Source organism: Thalassophryne amazonica, chromosome 9 (genome assembly GCF_902500255.1).
Source record: "Thalassophryne amazonica chromosome 9, fThaAma1.1, whole genome shotgun sequence".
Taxonomy (NCBI): domain Eukaryota; kingdom Metazoa; phylum Chordata; class Actinopteri; order Batrachoidiformes; family Batrachoididae; genus Thalassophryne; species Thalassophryne amazonica.
The window spans coordinates 23,346,230-23,371,743 of NC_047111.1; the positions used below are offsets into that span (position 1 = coordinate 23,346,230).

The 25,514-nt window shown below is 41.1% G+C and overlaps 1 protein-coding gene across 5 annotated transcripts in view; it reads right to left on the reverse strand.

Annotated features, from left to right (window-relative positions):
- specc1 (sperm antigen with calponin homology and coiled-coil domains 1) overlaps positions 1 to 25,514 on the reverse strand; it is a 152,688-nt gene that overhangs the window by 14,083 nt on the left and 113,091 nt on the right. For 3 of the 5 annotated variants that reach the window (XM_034177776.1, XM_034177777.1, XM_034177779.1), the window contains 5 exons: positions 19,349 to 20,892; positions 14,680 to 14,887; positions 12,752 to 12,825; positions 10,643 to 10,818; positions 274 to 443 (listed from right to left, as the gene is read on the reverse strand). In XM_034177776.1, coding sequence (XP_034033667.1) covers positions 274 to 443; positions 10,643 to 10,818; positions 12,752 to 12,825; positions 14,680 to 14,887; positions 19,349 to 20,892 — 2,172 coding nt within the window. The remainder of the gene's footprint in view (positions 1 to 273; positions 444 to 10,642; positions 10,819 to 12,751; positions 12,826 to 14,679; positions 14,888 to 19,348; positions 20,893 to 25,514) is intronic. The other 2 variants (XM_034177778.1, XM_034177781.1) reach the window with 1 other exon arrangement.

The window sequence follows — 25,514 nt, forward strand, 5'->3', positions numbered from 1 at the left end:
ATATAAATGTAATTTTAATCAATTAAATAGGTGCATTTTACACAAAATTTGATTTTTGGTAAGTCATTTTGGCGGCTTGAATTTTCAAATGGCCAATCAACCAGATATGCTGAGTAATATGAGAAACACCAAGCCAAATTTGGTCCTTGAACCAAAAATGCCTCATTTTTTTTCCCCCATTATCTACTCCACTATTCATAAAGCTCATCAACTGTTCTCCTCCACAGTCATGCTGCTGTGCTGGAGGGGTGTGTGTGTGTGTGTGTGTCTCACTCTGTTCAACATTGTCAAAGGACTTAATGAGGGATTTGACAGTAGCTCCTGGCCCTGAAGCAGCATCCACGCTGGCATCAGTTGGCGTAGTCTGGATTAAGGACACGCCACACCAGTGACGACTGGTATCCGAGTCGGACACGGACACCTTCACCTCGTTGCCTTGGGACCTGACAGACACAATGAAGAGGGTTGCTGTATAGACACACCCGGGGAGACGGGAATCAAAGAACACCATGTCTGTATTCATGTTTCAAGGACTTTACGTTCAAAATCCTGACTTTAAAGATGATTATTTAAGATTACCCATTGATCAGCGAGATGAAGAATATTCTCATCTATAATAATGTTTAGTCTGAATGTACCAGCAGCAAGTTTTTCTGAAAACCTGAGTTTACGATAGGAATATCTAAATTTGGAACAATATTCTGAGCACTGACCCTGGTGAATGCTGGACTGCAGGATTTGAAGCAGTAACAGTTTTTTTTTTTAAATCAGTTACTGATAAGACAAACTTTTCAGCTCACTCAATGTGCGTGAGTGTATTAAAAAAGAGGCACAAAACTAGTTTGACAACTACAAATTAATTTATTCAATTATGCACAACAGTGAACCAGCTTTAAGTTTTTCAGTATGTGTCACCTCACTGACATAAAACCAGTCACAGGTCTTCCTCTGCAGAATAAATAAACACATTTACTATATTAACTAGAAAATGGTTTCACTGCAAAGACAAAATACATTTTTTTTCCATCAGCAGCATGCTTTTTAAGAAAACTGCACTAATTATTCTTTACATTGTAAAATCACAAATTTGACCATGTCCATTTGTCTAAATACTCGTCAAAATATCTAATCTACACTTTATACAAGTCACAATTAAATGCAATTTTAATGAGTTCGGCTGCTCCCTTGTTTTTCCATTTGGGTCAGCACAGCAAATACGATTTGGATCTGCACGTTGATTTGGCACAAGTTTTACACTGGATACCCTTCCTGACGTAACTCCACATTACATGAAGAAATGGCAGGTTTGAAACGGGAACCTTCCGCACTGAAACCAAACGCAATAACCACTTGGCCACACCACCTGTGCTGATTAAATGCAATTAAATGCATTTTTTTTTTTTTTTTTTTAAAGATAATACACCTTAAAACCCTTAAATTAACTTGCCTTGGAAACATCTTGTTTTGAGTCATATCTGAGATTAAACAAGCTTTTTTCAAGCAAGTTAATTGTCCATAAGAACAGGAATAAGGACAGTAAGTTGATTTTTGACTGTCAGCCCATCTTATTTCTTGCCAAAAGTTAACTTCCCAAATTAATAAACAGTTGAGACCTTGTAGCACATTTGAGCTTTTGTTGCCATCTAGTGAGCGATGTAAGCATTTCAGGGTTTCTGAACTCTTCCTACTTGAAACCCAAAATTCAGTTTAAAAAAGAAAAGAAAAAGGCATTTATAAATATCAGAAATGCATGATTTCTTGGCAGACAGGTCTGTGACCTTTCAGTATTAATGTATAAAAATGTAGATTCTAAGAACTTTACAGTTCTTCAGTTTTAAGACACGGAAGGTTTTGCTGTATGGGTGCACAGGATAATTTCTTATGACAAGCACAACTTACATTTGTGAATGCACTGCATTTATAGAGCACTTTCCCCAAAGTGCTTTACAATGACACCTCACATTGACCCATTCTATCAGCCAGGAGATTTTTAAGCTGTTGTGTTTGGAAAAAATGTAACACTTACTTGTAAAATGTAATTCAAAATGAGTTTTCAAAACCCTATTTCAAGAAATCTTTCACTTTTTTCCATTGGCAGGTTTTTAAAAAAATATGTATATATGAAAATGAGGTGTTTTAACTTGTTAAAAATACAAAGCTTCTTGAAACAAATTTTTGAAATTAGTTGACTCACTTTGTGGTTTATTTTTTTGGCATTAGGAACTATTACATCTTAAAATAACCTATCAACTTATGATGTGTTAAAAAAAATCTTATTTTATCTCAGAGAAGACTTAAAACATTTCAAAAACACTCTCGCTTAGGATTCTTACCTAAAAACAATTCTTTATAACTTAATTGTTACTTGTGAAGGGACTGTCTTACATTAAATGTGCAGTAGATGCTACAGTACAGTAATTGACTAGAAATTAGACAAATATATTAATATTTTGCATTTTAGCAGTGTAGAATACTCTGTGTGAAATTTGCATTAAAAATGACAAAAGCAAAGTTGATGTGACATTTTTCAAAACTGACCTCACAAAAAATTGAAGTTCTGACAATGAACTTGTTTAAATGAAACAGTAACATTTTTGAAAGCAGAAGTTATCTTCTGGTGGCAACAAATGCTGTTTGTCTTGTAGAATTTTTGTCCTCTAAAAGCAAAACTGGAAGGGAAATGTATTGTTTTTTATGAACTTTTACCACAGTTTTCTTGGTCTTTGTGTTAAAAACAAACCACCGGCCTTCTTGCATGGCTAACAAAATTATGTTTGGCAGTTAGAAGCAAGAATTTAAATTACACTGTCAATTTAAAATGAATATGTAAACACAAACACAGGTTTTGCTCTCAGATGACACCGCCTTAGCCTGACTCTGTGTTCTGTAGTGCCATCTGGTGACCACATGTAAACCTGCATCAGAATTCAGTTCATTTCAACAGCAGGAACAAAGATGAAAAATCTCAAAATATAGTGGCTTTTATTGTACAAGTACACATAATAAACCTTATATTCATTGTGAGTTTCACAAGTACTTAAAGAAAAAAGTGCAGGTAAGATCCAGCACAGAAACAAGAGTCCATCAATTATGTTGCATTGATTTTGCCCTGAAATTCAGATGCTCTGAACTTTTGTTGTATTGAGAAAATTTAGGCAGCTTCAGCGTCGCCACTGACTGGTTTTCCATCGAGGTTTGCAACAGATTTATGCATCATCTGCCACAGAAAAATTCTGAAAGGCACAAAAGCAACTTTGTACAGTATAAAAAGAATCAGCTGTCAAATGCATCACATTTATACACCACAAGTCAACAAAAATATTAACAATAATAAAGAGTACATTCTCTGAGAAAAAAAAAACACATAAAAACCCCCCCCGAAAAATTTACAGTTATTTTTTTTTCTTCTCGAAATTGAAGCCAGAGTGCTTTGACACTGGTCCCTCTGGCGTGAAGTCCAACACGTTGAAAACATGATCGTTTAGACGATACGAACGACTGGTAAGTGCAACAAAAAGATGTTCTTCACTTGAGGTGTGGAAAGAAGGTCACGTGCTTAGTGTCCTTCTACCGCTGTCTTGGCATCAAAAGTGGCTCCAGTATTTATTCTGGAAGGAAAAAGACAAACAGCGATAAAGTACTACACACAAAGACACTTCAAAGTTAAGAGTGGAATTATATACACTCAACAAAAATATAAACGCAACACTTTTGGTTTTGCTCCCATTTTGTATGAGATGAACTCAAAGATCTAAAACTTTTTCCACATACACAATATCACCATTTCCCTCAAATATTGTTCACAAACCAGTCTAAATCTGTGATAGTGAGCACTTCTCCTTTGCTGAGATAATCCATCCCACCTCACAGGTGTGCCATATCAAGATGCTGATTAGACACCATGATTAGTGCACAGGTGTACCTTAGACTGCCCACAATAAAAGGCCACTCTGAAAGGTGCAGTTTTGTTTTATTGGGGGGGATACCAGTCAGTATCTGGTGTGACCATTTGCCTCATGCAGTGCAACACATCTCCTTCGCGTAGAGTTGATCAGGTTGTCAATTGTGGCCTGTGGAATGTTGGCCCACTCCTCTTCAATGGCTGTGCGAAGTTGCTGGATATTGGCAGGAACTGGTACACGCTGTCGTATACGCAGGTCCAGAGCATCCCAAACATGCTCAATGGGTGACATGTCCGGTGAGTATGCCGGCCATGCAAGAACTGGGACATTTTCAGCTTCCAAGAATTGTGTACAGATCCTTGCAACATGGGGCCGTGCATTATCCTGCTGCCACATGAGGTGATGTTCTTGGATGTATGGCACAACAATGGGCCTCAGGATCTCGTCACGGTATCTCTGTGCATTCAAAATGCCATCAATAAAATGCACCTGTGTTCTTCATCCATAACAGACGCCTGCCCATACCATAACCCCACCGCCACCATGGGCCACTCGATCCACAACACTGACATCAGAAAACCGCTCATCCACACGACGCCACACATGCTGTCTGCCATCTGTCCTGACCAGTGTGAACCGGGATTCATCCGTGAAGAGAACACCTCTCCAACGTGCCAAACGCCAGCGAATGGGAGCATTTGCCCACTCAAGTCGGTTACGACGACGAACTGGAGTCGAGACCCCGATGAGGACGACGAGCATGCAGATGAGCTTCCCTGAGACGGTTTCTGACAGTTTGTGCAGAAATTCTTTGGTTATGCAAACCGGTTGTTTCAGCAGCTGTCCGAGTGGCTGGTCTCAGACGATCTTGGAGGTGAACATGCTGGATGTGGAGGTCCTGGGCTGGTGTGGTTACACGTGGTCTGCGGTTGTGAGGCTGGTTGGATGTACTGCCAAATTCTCTGAAACGCCTTTGGAGACGGCTTATGGTAGAGAAATGAACATTCAATACATGAGCAACAGCTCTGGTTGACATTCCTGCTGTCAGCATGCCAATTGCACGCTCCCTCAAATCTTGCGACATCTGTGGCATTGTGCTGTGTGATACAACTGCACCTTTCAGAGTGGCCTTTTATTGTGGACAGTCTAAGGCACACCTGTGCACTAATCATGGTGTCTAATCAGCATCTTGATATGGCACACCTGTGAGGTGGGATGGATTATCTCAGCAAAGGAGAAGTGCTCACTATCACAGATTTAGACTGGTTTGTGAACAATATTTGAGGGAAATGGTGATATTGTGTATGTGGAAAAAGTTTTAGATCTTTGAGTTCATCTCATACAAAATGGGAGCAAAACCAAAAGTGTTGTGTTTATATTTTTGTTGAGTGTGTATATATATATATATATATATATATATATATATATATATATATATATACATACACACATATATATATATATATATAAATCACATTACTGGATCTGACTCTGTGCAGCAAACCTGAAGATGCAGAACTACAATATGCCATCATTTATTTAGTTAGTTAGTTAGTTTACTTAGGTGACAAGTTTGGCTTCATCTGTCTGATATCTGGATTACACAAAATTAAATAAAAAATTTTTTTATTAAATATGAAGGTAATTTTTGTTGCCTGGTTTTTAAATATTGAAACAATTTTTTTTTTTAAATATATATATTTTTGTCAGTAACTCAAAAAGTAATTCACATTAAATTCTTTGGGGGGGGGGGGCTGCCATAAAATGCATTATGGTTCAGATGTGGACTGAAATCCAGATCCAGATATACCCTCTAATGAGCGGCGCTCAGTTTTCAAAGCGAAGCTCTTGGATGGACACTTCTGGACATTTGGCTCCTCCCCTCCATGCACACCTCAAACAGCACTAATGAAGTCACTCGTGATCTTAAATGTGAATTAATCACACCGTGATCAGATGTTATGCAAATGTATCTGAAGGTGATCTGATCATGCTGTGCAGACCAACCTGCCTGCTTCAAAAAAAAAAAAAATGCAGGAAGGTTATTCATTCCAAGAACAGCAGGTGGCACCAGATACATCTACTTAAAAAAAAAAAAAGTACCAGACAAAGTAAACTAACAAGGTAAAGAAAGTCCTGAAGGGGAAGTCAGGCAGGAGGAGACAGCAGACAGAGAGAGACAAGGCACAGAGTCAGACAGGAAGCATCAGCAATATGAAGCCAAACAGGCAGGAAGTCAGCAGCAGCAGCAGCAACAGCAGCAGCAGAGGACGGGGAGAGACTCACCTGGACCTCAACACAGGGGAGTCTGGTCAGAGGGACATCTTTGACAAAGTCCTCACAGGGAGCTGCTGGACGTAGGGAGTGGATGCAGTCGAACAGAAAATCTTGGGGAAAGTTTTACCAATTTAGCCATGTGGTCTAAAACCAGGGGTTTAAAGTGCTACATTCAGCTCTGTAAGTATGTGGACAGTGATAATTACTTCATTTTGCTTCTGTGCACCACCACAGTGGAGATGAAACTAAACAATCAACATGTCTTTGCAGTGAAGACTGAATTTTAATTCAACAGGTTGAGCAAAAATATGGTTCCTCCATTTTCAGATCCTGTAAGTTATCAGACAAACTAAATGTCAGGATCATTTTAAATTGCAAATCATCACTTTTACAGCTAGTAACCTTTCAACAAGTCAGGGGTTGGACATGTGAACATTCCAAGTCACTGAATATGTCTTAGACTTCATTTACATCAATCATTAAGAAATACAAACAGTATGGTACTGTGAAGAGTGAGGGAAGCCACCAAGACACGAACACAATCTAAAGGAGATAAAGGCTTCTGTGGCCGTGACTGGGCAAATTGTGCGTAGTGCAACTTTTGTCTGTTGCAACACCATTTCTACAGCTTCATGCTGGAGTGGAAGAGAAGGATTTTCCACACATATCAAATGTGGAAGGCAGGAGCTGAACTTTCTCTGCCACTCCACCATGAAGTGCTGACTGATGCAGCAGACACATCTTGATTGTTTCATTTCAACATCACTGTGGTGGTGTAGGGAGGCAAAATTACAAAAATTGTGTCACTGTCCAAATACCTCTTGACCTGATCTATGCTGATGATAAATTTTGTAAATTGAAAAGAAAAATGCAGGTTTGGTTTTTGACCAAACATTACAAGCTTCCTGAATATTAGATCAATTATGTATTTTCTACAGAATTTGTTTGCTTAAAGGATTGTATCACAGGATATGAAAAGGCGTTCCCGAGACTATTTTTTGGTGTGGCACAGTAGCACAAATGGGCAAAAATACAATCAAAAACAGTGACGCACACTCACACATAAACCACTTGAATGCTGCATCAATACATGAGTGTCACCACACGGCCACAGGACTACAACACTACAGGCCAGGCAGGCCAACAGGCCAGGAAGAACTCCCACAAGACCAGTAATATGTTTGTAATAATGCAGATGAAATGATGAAAAATAAAGCCAAATCTCTATCAGCTTAGAAATCAGTCAATTTGGCGCGTATCAACACACGTGTTAGCACAGCAGCGCTAATAGCCTGCTGTGGTGGTGTCAGACGTCAGAATCTGACATCTACCTGAGAGATTTTGATTCCTTTGGATACAAACATCTGACACTGCCATTTGCCTCCTCCCTCCTGGAAGATATTTTTGCACTGCAGATGTCATTTTTCACCAAACACTCCCTTATCGATGACACGATACAAGCTGTGCAGCGACTCAATCAAGGCTACTAATTTACAACCCATGGCCACTTTTGGTCTGGCCTTTTGTTTTGACCAGCTTCACCAGGGCACCTGGAATTAAACTTTCAGGAAAAGAAAAAAATAAGAGAGGCTGCTGATGCTGAAACTGGTTGATTCTAGTCTTTGGGTGTTCTGTAACACATGCTCATGTGATTTTGCTATGAGACATACCCACTCACTGGTAAAATGAGGTCATCACTTAACTTAATCCTTTGCATTGTGACTGTCTCGTGTTTTTCTGTGTTATGCACCTTGTAATGGGGGGGGGTCTGGTGAATACCATGAGGGCTGAAAAAAAAAATTATAGAGGTAACACTTTGTGTTGAGTTTTTCCAGAAATGTTCAGTGAGTGGAGCCTGGCACCCGCCTCAGCTCAACTGTGAAGCTTCTGGCTCAAGGTACCATTTCTGTGTAGTACAGATCTGCTACCACATCTCCTCACATAAGGAACTCCTAAAATCTAACCACCAATCTGTGAAGTCAGAGACTGAAGTGTTATTAAAAAGCAGTGGCCAGTGGAGAAGACGGGACAAAGAGGGCAGCAGCTTAAAGGCAAACAATACACAGGGGGAAATACTGCAGGAGACCGTTTATCCACCAACAGATCTTACCAAATCCCCAAAAAAAAACATGAAGATTATGTTCAAAGATACAGACTTCATAAATGCAACCTGCATTAAACGCATCCTGGAATATATGACAATATACGCTGCCTTCACACAAGACAGGAATTTTAGAAACCTATAAAGTGAAATTTTTTAAATTAAGATTTTTCTTCTGTTAAGACTAATATTCTAATTTTCCCCTCCTTTAACTATCAACTCCTCGAGGATGGCCTATTATAATATTTTATTTTCTGGGTTATCAGTTAGGAGTGAGAGGTGCTCGCAGATGCTTCACAGTACTGCTACAAGAGTTTTGAGTTAAACCAGACGTCCCCTCACTGACTCCCTGTGGCTGTTTCTTTATCTGCTGACATATAAGACTCTAATGGCCCAGTCACACGGCGATTCCTGAACGAAGGGAAAGAGTAAAAAAAAGTCACAATTCGTTGAGAAAACGTGGACGAAAGAGCTTTATCACCGAACAGTCTGCGAAGCAAGAGCACAAAAGGGATGAAAGAGGAACTTAAAAAAACCCGAAGCTAATGATCTCGACGCTTAAATGAAACGCGCCTGGAGCCACAGCTGGAGCAGTGTGTGTCTGCATCTCTGAGTTCCAGGACTCTGCGCTGGGACGGAGCTCATAGCACCTGAGTCCTGGAGAAACTGCAAACAGAAGCTGTGGAGAACGTGTGCATGTCAGTGGACCACCTGCTCTGGTTCCTCGTCCAGAACAAAAGAGGGATCATCTCCATCATCATCAGAATCCACACTGTCTGATGACACCCTGCAGGCTTCATCTTCCTCCAATTAAAAAAAAAAAGTGCGTTGTGGTCACTGCTGTATCACTGTATTTTGTTCTAAGCCATATATATTGATTTATAACAGAAAACTGTCAAAAGGGGGGATAAATATAAATTTAAGTGTAAAGATGATGAATATATCAGAGCAGTAAATTAATCAGTGCGTGTGAACGCGTGCATTGACTCACATGTGCAGTTATTTCCACCAGTTGATCACTGATCCACAACGTGAATTCTTCCTTCCAGAACAGCTCTTTATATAATCATTTTGATTCATCTACCTGTTGCCACATGTACAGAAGGCCTGGATTATCATTCCTACACTCATATTGTTATATTTAATACAGAATAATAAGCGCAAGCAGCAGCTACTGCTGCCGCTGATGCTGCATTCAAGTACCGTCGGAAATTACATAACTTTCTTGTTGTTTCAAATTCAAATTCAACAGTTGCTTGTGGCAAAATAATTAATTATATCCACACAAAAAATTAATTCTGGCCTATGTAAGGTGCCTGAGTCCACTGAAGCTGCCCCCCCACACAGATAAAAAAAAAAAAATCCAAGCAAACAGGCTGAGTTTGCCCTGTAATTTCCGACGGTACATGAAGCAGCAGCAGCCTCAGCGCTCACAAACCGGCTTCTGCACTGTGTGAAAACACTCAGCTGCTCAAACAAAGTCAAATTAAACAATAACGTTACAAAAACTAAAACGTTTAAAAAACGTCAAGAACGACGGCAAAACGAAACACAGACGAATTGAGGTTTTCGTTGCCCTTCGTTCAAATTTTTCAACAGTTTAAAAATCCTGACGAAGCACCCGCTGCAGGAATGAAGCTGCACGAAGGTTAAACGATGCCAACAAAAGTCAACGAAAGTCCAGATTTCTTGTTTCGTCAGGGCATCGTTGCCCTTCGTTAAGTGCCGTGACTGGGCCATAAAGGCTCCTGCGTCTGCCTATATTGCTGTCCTGCGCTGCGGTTGCAGGATGCGGGCTCGCTCTCTTGTCACCAAGATTTAAAAACCTTAGAGCCTTTGCCTACTGTGTTCCTACTTTTTGGAACAGTTTACCTATGCACTTGACATTTACTGGATAATTTATTGCGGCAGTTTGATTATGTTAAGAACTTTGTGTAAAATTTCTACTTAAAATGCATAATAAATATTATTATTATTAGTAGTAGTAGCAGTATATTAAATCCAGTTTATCAGACATTAAGGGTCAGAGCTATTGACTGGTGTGTACCAGGCCTACACAACATTTTGCAAAAGATTTAAGAAGATTCAGGGCTGTTTTAAACAAAAACAGGTGGTTAAGAATACATTGTACAATTTAAATCAGTGAGCTGGACAAAAATTTCAAAACGTTTTTTTGAAGCTAATTAAAATTTTTGTTTATTCTCATGTATATGACCGGACTCAAGATGGGGATATGGCAAGACCGTTCGATGTAGAATATCTCACATGGACACTGTGTACAGAGAAAAAGGAACTGCAGCCCGACGGAAACAACGGGGCCTGCGGGATGTTGGGAAGATAAGGTATGTGATGGAGATGGTACCTGACTCCCTGTAGGGCCTCTAGTTCTGAGGTAAGCTTTGCACTGCGGTCCTGCTCCTCCAGTAGCTGCCTCCTGAGAGAGCGGATCTCCTGCTGGGCCTCCACCTTGATGTCATTGGCCACCACCACCGCCGTCTGGAGGTCTGCCTGGAAACGACGCCACTCCTCCTTTTCTTCCTAAAGACACAAACGTCAATATGTAGAGATGAATGTAGACATAATCGCAATTTGTAACACATGAATTAATTATGGATATGAGAGTGTGAGACTGTGAGTACACCACCGCTTCATCACATAAATGCAGCTTATAGGGAACGATGTATGATGCATATTTGGACTGATGAGACTAATAATCCGGTGTGACAAAGTTCGGTGTTGTGTTCCACTCCATGTCCCTGTCTGTCATCCTGTTTGTTGAATATTGTTGTCCACATTATACTTTTCAGTGCTCCTTTAGTTTACACTTCACAGTCGTTTGTAGTAGTTATTTTAGGTTTGTTATTAGATATTCACCCCGGTTTGTCTCTGGGTTCTTATGTACTGTAGCCAGTTTGGTAGTTCTCCTTTAGTTTTCACTTCACAGTTTTATGTTATAGTTAGTATTTGTCTTTAAACATTTACTCTGGTTTCGTTGTGGGTCCCTGTCGGCACGTTGCCTGTTGTCTTGTCTGTGTGTTTGTAGGCGTGTCCTTATCACCTGTGCTCCCTCACAGCTGTTTCACCTTTCAATCACACCACCTGTCGCTCGTCTCCTGGTCTGTGTCTGCATTTAAGATGTTCATCGCTGTTTAAGGATTACAGTTATTTCTTCACTAGACATGGGCCGATAACCAGTTTCACGGTATAATGCGGTATGAAAAAGCCACGGTATCAAAACCACTAAAATTTTCTGTTATACCGTCCCTATGGTATGAGCAGGTTATGAGAATTCTTGACAGGCAGAGCAGAGGCGGCTGCTGCCACCCTTCCCCCTGGCGCGCACTTTTGTCTGTTTACAAACAGGCAGCTATGCTAACGTTAGCTAGCTCAGCATCATGGCTGAAGGAGGCAAAGCTTGCACTGAACTTTTCCCTCCATCTAAAAGGACCAAGTCAGCTGTATGGGATTATTTTGGCCACCGTAAAAATGCAGACAATGAATTGGAGGAAGGAGGTCATCCAAGCTGCAAAACATGCTGGCGGACTTTATCCCATCCTTGAAACCACTGAGAAGTACAAGCAGTGGACTCGAGACATGCTTGTGGTCGACCAAATTTCTCCCACAAACATGTCAAGATGGACAAATACATCTATTCCAAGCACTTTGTTGGTGAAGCTGGACCAAGTATTGATCATCCGGAGTTCTAGACCTTATTCCAGGCACATTTCTTCCTGTTAAAAGGGAGTTTTTCCTTCCCACTGTAGCCAAGTGCTTGCTCACAGGGGGTCGTTTTGACCATTGGGGTTTTACATAATTATTGTATGGCCTTGCCTTACAATATAAAGCGCCTTGGGGCAACTGTTTGTTGTGATTTGGCGCTATATAAAAAAATTGATTGATTGATTGATTTCTCCCTAAGCAAGTAAGGCATGTTTCCCACGGGGCAGATGCTACATGTCCAAAAGAGAGACGATCATTTTGGTATTTTCTCTGAAGTTATCAGTGGTATAGTGCTCGTAGCGGGAGACCATGCGTCAATTAGTGCACCTGAATCATGCGCCAATTATGCAAACAGCCATAATGTTGTTAAAGCAGATTTTATAGCTGCACATAATACAGTGAAACCACTGTATTTTTGCCCATGGTTATCATACCGTCCAAATCTCATACCAGTCCATGCCTATTCTTCACCACACCCTGCATTCTTGTTGTCAGCCAGTGTACGTATCTGCCCGCTTTCGCTGTGTTCCCTCAAGTCCCTCCTGCCTCAGACTTGCTGCCTTCTGTCATCTGACTGTTTGGACTTCACTCCTTATCTGGTAAAATAAGTTATTTTTCTTTCACACTGCTGTGTGGTCTCCTTGTCTGCATTCTTGGGTTCATTACTCTGAAACATAACAGTCCAGAACATACGGTAAACACTTCAGATGTCATTTCGGTATAGAGGTTGTCCCACTGAAGTCAAATTTACCTTCATCTGTCTCGTTAAAACCTTCAGCTGTCGATCTGCTTCTGCTTTTTGGTCCTCTACCTTTTTGACAAGATCTGAAATTAAAAAAATTGAAGATCTGTGAGAAATGGTTTCCAAACTGTCATGACTAAAACACTGTAAACAGAGTTCAAACATAGCATGTACTACGAAGGAGAGGAGGTCCACCTGTGTCACAATGTCCTTGTACATCTGGAGTTGCATCAAAAAGGACAAAAGGCATAAAACATATGCCAAGTCAGCATGCGGATCCATACCAGATCCACTGTGGTAACCTCAACAACACGGCAACCTTCTAGCAATACTTTTAAAATAATGGTTGCTCCAATCACAGTATCATGAGCCTATTCTTACTTTCATCTGAGTGATAACACAGAAAATCCAGCTGTATTACTGAAAGCTCAGAGACAGAATCCTACTGGCTGCACACAGAAGAGAAGGTCTGCGTCTGTGTCTGACTCACACAAGAGGGTGATTGAATTAATTTGTAAATTTTGAATAAAACTTAAACTTGGTACAATTAAGACAAACAGGCTGGCTGAAGGCACTAGACTGGGAGGAACATTTTCTTGATTACAGGTGAGTCAAACTTGTTCACCGGAATGTGAGAAAACTGCCCACAAACCATAGAAGCTGAGGACTATTGCTTAACACAGAACTGCAAAACATTCGCGTAGACGGTCAACAGCTGAAGGAACATCATGTGGTACAAAGACAATAACTTTAAAACTGCCACAATAGGCTAACATTTACCCCGTAACAGTAAGAAGAAGAAACGTTCTACTGTGGTACAAAAGAGAAGAACAGGTGATAAGAACAGGTGGAAGTTTTTGTTTGATGATACAGTTGGGCTTGAGACCAGAAGATCCTTGGTTCAAATCCCAGCCTGACTGGAAAATCACTAAGGGTCCTTGGGCAAGGTCTTTAATCCCTTAGTTGCTCCCGGTGTGTATTGAGCGCCTTGTATAGCAGCAGCCTGACATCAGGGTGAATGTGAGGCATTATTGTAAAGCGCTTTGAGCATCTGATGCAGATGGAAAAGCGCTATATAAATGCAGTCCATTTACCATTTAGTATTTGCCTTTTGTTTAATTATATTTATTAAGTTGTTAGGGCCCATTCACACTACGGCGTGAAGTGGTTGACGCTGGCCGACGTAGCAGATGCACAAAAATCTCTGAAACGCCCACAGAGGTACACTAAAGGGGCCCAAATTTCATGTTTCCAACACAAGTTGACATAGTCCAGCAGAGGGCGACATGGTACTGGCAGAGTTCAACGTTTGGGACAGTCCACTGACTCACACAGGATGTAGTGTAACTTTTGCCATCAAAGGGTGGGCGCATTTGCAACACACTCCTCAGAGCCATAGCGTAGCTCATTGTTGATTCAACATTTGAGTCGTCACATCACATTGTCTACGTATATAAACTCGACGTAACTCTGCGATTGAGTCAGCTGTAACTGATGTGTTGTCGAGACAGGTTCTTCACATTTCTTCATGCCCAAAGAATCCAGAAGTGACACTGCATCTTATCAAGCTTCTGATGTTGGCCAGCAGAGGGTTACAGAGCAGTAACAGTGTACTATCGGAGGTGATGTAGTTGCCAGTGTTTCCAGCATTTTAGCATGAACGCCGAAGAATTTAAGCATGTTGAAAATGTTTCTAGGATAATCAGTGTTGCTCGACTTACACCGACTTACATTTTGTTAAATATTTAGCAGGCCAGTTACTTAACATTTCAAGTGATATTCCATCTTGTTAATTTTATAACGGTATGAGGAAATCGCATTTCTCCATGTAATGTGGAGTTGCATCAGGAAGGGCATCCGACTGACAGAAAAAACTGCACAAAACTAAAATATCTAAATTATCCAGATGGCAAAACAACCTAAAGAATTAAACATACTCTCCATGTCCAGGACGGTCTGGTTGGTGTGAAGGTTGACAGCTCTTTGCTGCTCCACCTGGTCTTCTAATTCAAAGATTGTCTCCTTCAGGTCTTTCACCTGGTTCTCAGCTTGGACTCCAGCCTCCTCAAGAGAACTCACATGGCTGGTGAGCTCCTGTTCCTTCTTCTCAGCTTGCTCCTGGATCTGCTGGCATTTGGTCTCCACCTGCATACGAGTGTGCGTATGTGATGATTCATGTCTCAAAAATTTAAGAACCACATGAAAGGAAGTGCAACAAATCACGTTGAAATGCTGTGAATAACAGACCACTTGTAAAAACAATGTGAAGATTTTCTACTTTTTAATCAAAAAGAAAATGGAAAACTTTATAAACTGTTGTACACCAACAATAATCCACTTTAAACAACTTTTAAGCACATGGCCAGATATAACTGGTACTAGTTGCCTTTAATATACATATATTCAATCACAAACCATTCTAAAACTGAGCACATCAGACAGACTGCTTTTGGTTGGTTGTCGGAAACAATGGAATATTTACAGGTATTTCAATCAATTCAATCAATTTTATTTATATAGCGCCAAATCACAACAATCAGTTGCCCCAAGGCGCTTTATATTGCAAGCAAAAGCCATACAATAATTACAGAAAAACCCCAAAGGTCAAAACGACCCCCTATGAGCAAGCACTTGGCAACAGTGGGAAGGAAAAACTCCCTTTTAACAGGAAGAAACCTCCAGCAGAACCAGGCTCAGGGAGGGGCAGTCTTCTGCTGGGACTGGTTGGGGCTGAGGGGAGAGAACCAGGAAAAAGACATGCTGTGGAAGACAGCAGAGATCAATCACTAATGATTAAATGCAGAGTGGTGCATACAGAGCAAAAAGAGAAAGAAACACTCAGTGCATCATGGGAACCCCCAGCAGTCTAAGTCTATAGCAGCATAACTAAGGGATGGTTCAGGGTCACCTGATCCAGCCCTAACTATAAGCTTTAGCAAAAAGGAAAGTTTTAAGCCTAATCTTAAAAGTAGAGAGGGTGTCTGTCTCCCTGATCCAAATTGGGAGCTGGTTCCACAGGAGAGGAGCCTGAAAGCTGAAGGCTCTGCCTCCCATTCTACTCTTAAAAACCCTAGGAACTACAAGCAAGCCTGCAGTCTGAGAGCAAAGCGCTCTATTGGGGTAATATGGTACTAAGAGGTCCCTAAGATAAGATGGGACCTGATTATTCAAAACCTTATAAGTAAGAAGAAGAATTTTAAATTCTATTCTAGAATTAACAGGAAGCCAATGAAGAGAGGCCAATATAGGTGAAATATCTTCTCTCCTTCTAGTCCCCGTCAGTACTCTAGCTGCAGCATTTTGAATTAACTGAAGGCTTTTCAAGGAACTTTTAGGACAACCTGATAATAATGAATTACAATAGTCCAGCCTAGAGGAAATAAATGCATGAATTAGTTTTTCAGCATCACTCTGAGACAAGACCTTTCTAATTTTAGAGATATTGCGCAAATGTAAAAAAGCAGTCCTACATATTTGCTTTATATGCGCATTGAAGGACATATCCTGATCAAAAATGACTCCAAGATTTCTCACAGTATTACTAGAGGTCAGGGTAATGCCATCCAGAGTAAGGATTTGGTTAGACACCATGTTTCTAAGATTTGTGGGGCCAAGTACAATAACTTCAGTTTTATCTGAATTTAAAGCAGGAAATTAGAGGTCATCCATGTCTTTATGTCTGTAAGACAATCCTGCAGTTTAACTAATTGGTGTGTGTCCTCTGGCTTCATGGACAGATAAAGCTGGGTATCATCTGCCTAACAATGAAAATTTAAGCAATGCTTTCTAATAATACTGCCTAAGGGAAGCATGTATAAAGTGAATAAAATTGGTCCTAGCACAGAACCTTGTGGAACTCCATAATTAACCTTAGTCTGTGAAGAAGACTCCCCATTTACATGAACAAATTGTAATCTATTAGATAAATATGATTCAAACCACCACAGTGCAGTGCCTTTAATACCTATGACATGCTCTAATCTCTGTAATAAAATTTTATGGTCAACAGTATCAAAAACAGTATTTGGTGTCATGTTCTCGATCTCAGAAACTGTAATTTTGGCAACAATTTGTGGACTAAATTATGAATAGATTAGTTATGGAAATATTAGATTCATCATTAACGAAAGAGCAGGGAAAAGAATAAAAGTCACAAAGAAGTAAATAATTCAGCAGTGTCTCTATTGGGATGTTGCCATTTTACATTATGTGCTTAAGAAAGTGATTATTGGATCTGTGTGCCTACATAACTGTCTCCTTCACTTCAGCTGTTTTAACTGAAGTAAGTGCACCATGACACTGTACAAAGAACTCAATGGGCATAATAATCCAAAATTAGTACATGATGCAGCTGCAGTTCAACTTCCATCATGTGGCTCTAAAGGACGATGAAATTAATGAGTGAAGTTATGGGATGGCCTCTCCCTGACACGCATGTGGAAAAGACCATTAGTGTGACTCAGTGGGTCACATCGAGGTGAACTGCCTGACTCGGAGCATAACTTTCAGTTCAGAAATCCTCAAACTGATGATGACAACACTCCATTTCAGAGTCAACAACATTCAACATGACCCCAAGTCAAAACATTTTTTTTTCCTGAAAACTGCTGAAATTTACACTCACTGGCAACTTCAACTGCTTCTTAAAACAAACGTCTAATCAGCCAATCAAGTGCCAGAAACCCAAAGCATTAAGGCATGTAGACATGGTAAAGATGATCCGGTGAAGTTCAAACCAAGCATCAGGAGGAGGAAGGAGGTGATTTAAGTTGCTTTGAATGTGGCATGGTTGTTGTTTTCCACAAACTGCTTCTACTGGGTGTTCATACACAACCATCTGTAGTAGGGTCTACAGAGACTGATCCAAAAAAAAGATGAAAAATCCAGTGAGAAGCAATTCTTTTCTTATTAACACTCCCAGCCAGATGGTGGCAGTAATGCAGCTGCCATTCTGCCAACCATAATACATCACAAAAGCATTGTGGCTAGTTAGCATGCTAATACTTTAGTCTGGGATGATAGTACTGAATGCCATATACATATGAGTGGCACGTGAAAATCACACCGCCACTCATGTTACCCCAGTGTCTAGAACAGGGGAATTCAACTCTTTCCAGAAGGGGCCAAGTGGGTGCAGGTTTTCTTTGCAACCACCCACTCCACCAGATGATTTAACTGATTAAGTGATTCCATCTGCTCAAAGTGATGTTAATCAGTGAAATCACCTGGTGGAGTGGGTGGTAGCAAAGAAAACCTGCACCCTTTTGGCCCCATCTGGAATGAGTTGAATACTCCTGGTGCAGATGTACAATACAGGAAGAAGTGATCAGATAAGCTGTCTCAACCTGCGCTAACAGAGGAACAGAAGGACACTTCACATTCCCATTCAGATGCTGCCGGTAATGTAGTTGTCGGCTTGGCAACCACCATAAATCTTCATATAAGAAGAAGTGTTGTGGCTAATTAGCATGCTAATAATAATAATGATTTTATTCCAGACTCAAGAGTACATACATACATGATATGTACTTTGTCTGAGATATCATACCTAATTCTATGTAACTATGAGGCGCACGTGAAAATTACTCCCCTATGTTATTCCAGGGTCTACACAGATGACACAGAACAAAAATCACAACCATCGGATAAGCCATACTGGCGTGATGCAGGATCAGATGGATGGACGGACATCTGGCGAGTTACAGTATGGATGACCATTTACCAGGGATGAGATTGGCAAATTCAATTTTCAGAGGAAAATAAGCCAGGGTCCAGGGGCCGCAGGCCCCGGCGGGTCCCAAAGCATTTTTGCTGTTTTAAAACATGTAAATTGCACTAAAATGATATTAAAAACTACTATAAATGCCAGGTGTTCATATCTATAATTCAAACTGTAAACCCTTACTAAGACCATCTACTGTACATGTGTATTTTTGTGACCAAAATATTTTTTCATAACTAGACTTACTTGATTTTCAGCATTCTCCACTTTCAGCATGGCACACTTGTCAACAAACATACATGTAAGGGTGGGAGAAAGGAAAGGGCGGGAGAAATGCACATATAACCTTTGCGCTGATTGGCCATAAGCTTTGTAATAACCAATGAAAACGTACGTAAGTAACAGCTTCGACTGCGCTTCAATACCGTCTCAGTTTTTATGATTTGTTGGAGGGAAAACTACCGAATATTGGAAGTTGAAAGACTACACAGTTACCTCCCTTACACTACATGCTCATTGTGCACCTACTTCATACTGGTCACTGATCAGCACAGCGTTACTTCCGCGTTCGGCTGACTGACGGACTGATCGAACTTGCTGCGTCGGCGATAACAAACAAAGACCACTCAGTGTTCTGAATAGATGACAATTTTATTAAACAAAGCTACTCCTGGCATTAAATTTTTTTTTGCATTCTTACCCCCCCCCTAAAATTTTCTCAACGGATTTGGACGTTTCACAAAATCGACCCCCGGGACTGTCAAATCCGCGGAAAAATCTCATCCCTGATTTACCTGTTACCAATTCTGAAAATACGACACTTAACAGACCCAAGAGAAGTGGATGAATGTTAGTGCAGTTGAAAATTTTAGCATTGCTCCTACCTTGGACACGGTGGCTCGCACACGCTCAGTTTCAGCCTGGGCCTGTTGGAGCTCCTGCCTCAGCACGGTCAGCTCCACCTCCAGTTGGTCTCTCTCAGCGTGGGCTGTCTTCACTAAGCTCTGCAACTCAGTGCTATCACTTGCACTCTGCATGGCCTTCAGCTCAGCCAGCTTTTGCCTTTCGTAGTCCACCTGGGCCTTCAGTCTACCGTTTTCCAGCCGGAGACAGTCTGCTATCGCCCTTTGTTCTTCTGCAGTCTGTGCTGCCTGGCTCCCAGCCTGGATTTCTCTGCACAGCTGGGTCTGCAGCCTGTCTATCTCTTCTCTGAAGCAGCAAACCTGGCCCTTGGTCTCCTGGTGTTCATGCTCCAGAGCACGAAGGCTGCCTGTCAGCTGTTGCTGGATGCCCACAAGCTTTTCCCGTTCAAAGCGTGAGCTTTCCACCAGTTCTGCATATCTCTGCTCCAGCTCAGCCAGCCGTGGCCCCTGAGTGCCCAGCTCCTCTTCCTTTTGGGCTTGAACCTGGAGTTGTTCCTGAAGTCGGTTGGCCAGCGCTTCGTTCTTTTGGGACAAGAGCTCCATGCGTTCTCTCTGCTGTTGAAGCGAGGTCTGCAAGAGACGCTTCTCCTGGGCCATACGTTCGTTCTCAGCTGTCAGCTCCTGCATGACTTGTTGTTGATCCGCCAGCTCCTGCAGAGTTGCCTGGAGCTCCTCGGCTGTACTATGGTGGCTTTCCTCCAGCTTGTGCATCTGTTCTGTTAGGCGCTGTACTGACGCATCCTGTTCCCTCCCACTGCTTACAGCTTCACCACTGACACCACTACTCATTGAATCTGAACGTGATGGGACCTTTTCAAACTCTGAGAAGACAGGTGATGGCGAGTCCTTGCTGACATCAGAGTTGGAGGAGACTGAGGCATTAACTGGGCAGGAAGAAGATGGAAGATCACCCTGCTGTGGAGGAGAAGAGCTGGAGTCTGATGACAGGCCATTCACCAAAGGCTTAGAGAGGCTGCTGCCATTTGTACTAGAGACAGGAGAAGGTTCCAAGCAAAGCACCTTTTCTTTAAGTACCTGGTTCTCCTCCCTGAGGAATGCAAGCTCTCTCTGAAACTTGCCATTCTTCTCCCTTAGCTCTCCAACTAGTAAAATTGCTTCTGCTACCTGATTCTGTTCTTGATCGGCAGCGGAGTCTTTGCGTGTGCCTGAAGTGGGGGAATTTAAAGTGGAAATGGATGAGGTTTTACTCTTACAATGCTGCAACTCCATCCTGAGGTTGCTGATTTCCAAGTCTTTAGCTTTGGCCTCTGCCAAAAGCTCCTTGACCTGGCACTCAAGAATCCCCTTTTCGTGGCCCTCTGTGTCTGCTCGGGACTTGGCTGAATTACGTGTCTGCTTTGCCACAGTGGAAAGGCTAGAGGTGCTGACGCTAGAAACCACTCTCTTCGTACTGGAGCTCCTCATCTGGTCCCTAAGGAAAATGCGGTCTTTGGATATGGTGGAGGGGATTTCTCTTGGTGTTGGAATTCCAGACTTTTTCGCTGCTTGGGAAAAAAGGAAAAGAAAGTACATATATGTTCAGAGTGTTTCTGTAAATTTCATATTTTGCATATTATATATATATATACACACACACACACACACACACACACACACACACACACACTTGAAGTTATCCCCAAAGTACCAACAGTAATATACTGTTGTGATTTGTGATATGACAGCTAAAGAAAATGTTCCACTCAGTTCTCCCAACCACATATAGGAAGAACCCATGTGTCCTGTCCAGGGTGAACCCCACCTCTAGCACTATGACTCAGGCACTCCCACCACCCGTGATCCTTGATTGGAGTAAGTGGGTATTCAGCATGAATGAGTGAATATAAGAAAAATCAACCCAGAAGCCATTGCCTCAACATCCAGTTGTTTTTTTTTTTTTGCTGATAAATGCACTTCCGGTAGTATTAATATAGTGACAGTTTATGCTTAGCAGTGCCTTTCTAATGCACTTTATTTTGTAAATACTTTTAGCGTTTATTATTATTATATAGTCTGTCATCACAGAGGAGCGCATAAATTTCAGGAATATGACAGTCCCACAACTGAAAAAAAAAAACTATTGCTGTGAGGACTGTTCCTTGCAGTGGAAATCTACTCTGGAAACTGGTGTGTCTCGTGGAGAAAGTCGCACAAGTTGATTCTGATTTTGAAAGTGTGACCTCAAAAAGTTGGAGAGAAAGCGACAGTGGGTGAAGACAGCAGACAGCTCTGTTCGTGATCTCAATGGAAGAGCTGTGACGTGGACGTGGGACTTGAAATGGTGATCACCCATTCATGTTAGTGATGTTACCTGCTTATTGACTGTGGAAGGGCAAATAAATAATCAATCAAATGTGATGATAGCTATCAGACGTTTACTGGCCAGCAAGTGGAACTCACAGACCTTGGAAGCACTGAAGTGGACGACGACATTGATTACATACAAAACTGCAGAATGATATTCTACATGGCTGCTGTGTGCTAAAACAGGAGAAGTAAGGTCAGTGGGATGAAGCTGTCTTTCAGGGTATGTATTTATTACTACTTTCTGAAAACACCGCAGGTTACAAATGAGCCCAAGACAAAAGTATGTTTATTGGCCAATTTCAGAATATTCAGGCAAAAACAAATAGTGCGCCTCCTATGGTGGTATGTAAGTATCTACATGCAGCAGAGTGAATTCTGACAGAAGCCTCACAAGCCTGAAATCAGATTTGAAGTGCAAATGTACTCTGAAACAAGCAAACAAGACGCTACAACAAGTTCCTTTTGGATGAACAGATTCAGGCTTCTTGGATACCAAGAAAGTTTGTGAAGTCCAAATTCTGAAGATGATTTAGGAAAACGAAACTATAATAATGATTTAGGAAAACTAAACTATAATAAGTAACTGGAGAGAGAAAAATATATATTTTTTTTAACCTCATGTAGGCCAAGTAACCCTGTCCTAATCTGGACACTGACACCAGTTGGAAGCATTTTTTTCACAGCATGTGATGACTAAGTGAATACACTGTGCCACAGTTACAGTTGCATTATTCAGCATTTTCATGCTGCTGGTCACTGAAGCCTGTTCACACATTGTTCTCTATTTGAACAAAAAAGCAGCTGCCTGGCACTGTTTGTCTGTGATCATTCATTGCTGCGTTCAAAAGGCGTCGTTGTTGGCCGCTGCGTCAAGCCTTTTCCAGACTTTCCCAAATGCGAAGAGTGTGATCGCAGTTCGGCGTGAACTCCTTTTTATTGTTTGTTTTCCCATCATCAGCAAACAGTAACATGGACACAAGGGAGTTGCTTGTTTCAAAAGATGACAATGGTCTCTGTGCACATGGTGTGTTTGGGCACAAAACAGAATGCTACATCTCGTGCACATTCATCATTAACCAAACTCACTGACATGTACAACCCCAATTCCAATGAAGTTGGGACGTTGTGTAAAATGTAAATAAAAACAGAATACAATGATTTGCAAATCCTCTTCAACCTATATTCAATTGAATACACTACAAAGACAAGATATTTAATGTTCAAACTGATAAACTTCATTGTTTTTGTGTAAATATTTGCTCATTTTGAAATGGATGCCTGCGACACATTTTAAAAAAGCTGGGACAGTGGTATGTTTACCACTGTGTTACATCACCTTTTCTTCTAACAACACTCAATAAGCGTTTGGGAACTGAGGACACTAATTGTTGAAGCTTTGTAGGTGGAATTCTTTCCCATTCTTGCTTGATGTACAACTTCAGTCCAGGGTCTCTGTCGTATTTTGTGCTTCACAATGCGCCACATATTTTCAATGGGCGACAGGTCTGGACTGCAGGCAGGGCAGTCAAGTACCCGCACTCTTTTACTACGAAGCCACGCTGTTGTAACACGTGCAGAATGTGGCTTGTCATTGTCTTGCTGAAATAAGCAGGGACGTCCCTGAAAAAGACATTGCTTGGATGGCAGCATGTGTTGCTCCAAAACCTGGATGTATCTTTCAGCATTGATGGTGCCATCACAGATGTGTAAGTTGTCCATGCCATGGGCACTAACACCCCCCCACACCATCACAGATGCTGGCTTTTGAACTTTGTGCTGGTAACAATCTGGATGGTGTTTTTCCTCTTTTGTCCAGAGGACACGATGTCCATGATTTCCAAAAACAATCTGAAATGTGGATTCATCAGACCACAGCACACTTTTCCACTTTGTGTCCATTTCAAATGAGCTCGGGCCCAGAGAAGACAGCGGAGTTTTTGGATGTTGTTGATGTATGGCTTTTGCTTTGCATGGTTAAGTTTTAACTTACACTTGTAGATGTAGCGACGAACTGTGTTAACTGACAATGGTTTTCTGAAGTGTTCCTGAGCCCACACGGTAAGATCCTTTACACAATGTCGTTTTTTAATGCAGTGCCACCTGAGGGATTGAAGGTCACAGCCATTCAATGTTGGTTTTCAGCTGCTTACGTGTAGAAAGTTCTCCAGATTCTCTGAATCTTCTAATTATATGATGGACTGTAGATGATGGAATCCCTAAATTCATTGTAAGTGAACGTTGAGAAACACTGTTCTTAAATTGTTGGACTATTTTTTCACACAGTTGTTCACAAAGTGATGATCCTCATCCCATCTTTGCTTGTGAACAGCTGAGCCTTTTGAGGATGCTCCTTTTATACCCATTCATGAGTGTCCTCAGTTCCCAAAAACTTATTGAGTGTTGTTAGAAGGAAAGGTGATGGAACCCAGGTGGTAAACATACCACTGTCCCAGCTTTATTGAAACATGTTGCAGGCATCCATTTCAAAATAAGCAAATATTTGCACAAAAACAATGAAGTTTATCAGTTTAAATATCTTGTCGTGTGGTGTATTCAATTGAATATAGGTTGAAGAGGATTTGCAAATCATTGTATTCTGTTTTTATTTACATTTTACACAACGTCCTAACTTCACTGGAACTGGGGTTGTATGTGGAGACTGACTACACGTTACTCAGAGAAACGTGCATACATCATGCAAATTCATTCTACAGAAAAATTATCCAGGTCAGAATGCAAATCCTCTGCCCCTGTAGGATCTTTAACTCGATCACTGATAAGAACTTTGCACAGAGATCCTCTTAGACTAATATCAGCTGCCAGCAATGGCAAAATTTTTGGTTAAATATCTGTTTAGCACTCCTGTTTTTTTGCACCTGTGACTGAAAAACTGAGGTATTCTGAGCAGTAGAATAAGTGCACTCCTCTGTTTAAACAAAAACCTACTATTTGTTGGACTGGGACAATAAAGATGAAGTCTAATTTTTTTTTTTTTTTTTTTTTTGCGATGAAGTGTATTTTAAAGATGAAGTATCTGGTCCAAGGATACAGACAAGAAGAATACACCTGGAATTAAACCCTGGTGGAACTGGTAGCCCAAATACCGTATTGTGAAGCAAATAAGAGTCTGTGACTCCCCTTGGATAGAATGCCTGTCTGTCACATGTTACTTCCTAAGTCAAAGCCACTTCCCATTTATAGTTGGGTGGACTGGGGCGATAAAGTATTTTATCCAAGGATATAGCCAGGTAGCATAACCAGGAACTGAACCCAGGCTTACATATCTGTAGTCCAACTCCTATACGACTGACCTTTCTGCATTGTAACCTATAGAATGACAGTTTTAAATGTGTGGATTCCCATCTAAATTTAAAAAAAGAAGAAAAAAAAAAACACAGTTTGACTCTAAAAGAAAGTTTGAAAATTGCTGAACTGTTCCCTGACTCAAGGACTGTCTTCACAAAGTTTGTTCATAATCAGTACTCTGGTTTTGAAGTTATCGCATCAAGAGAGAAACACATACGCATTTAGTGTGCCTACAGCTTGAATGACTGAAACAGCTATACAGTAATAAGAGAGGAAGCACAGGGACCTTAAAAAGATGGACTTTCTTTTTCTTCTTAAAAAGGATTCTGAATCATCAAACACCTATGTTAAGGAACCATGTGATTCCATAAACTCTTCCCAGGTGTCTGTTAATGTCAAAGGCAGAGAACTCAAAGACATAAGCAAATCTGTCCAGATGGTTGCTTATTAAAAATAAGAACAGACTTCAGATCTGCCTGGGTCACAGCCCATGGGAGGCAGACGTGACAATGCG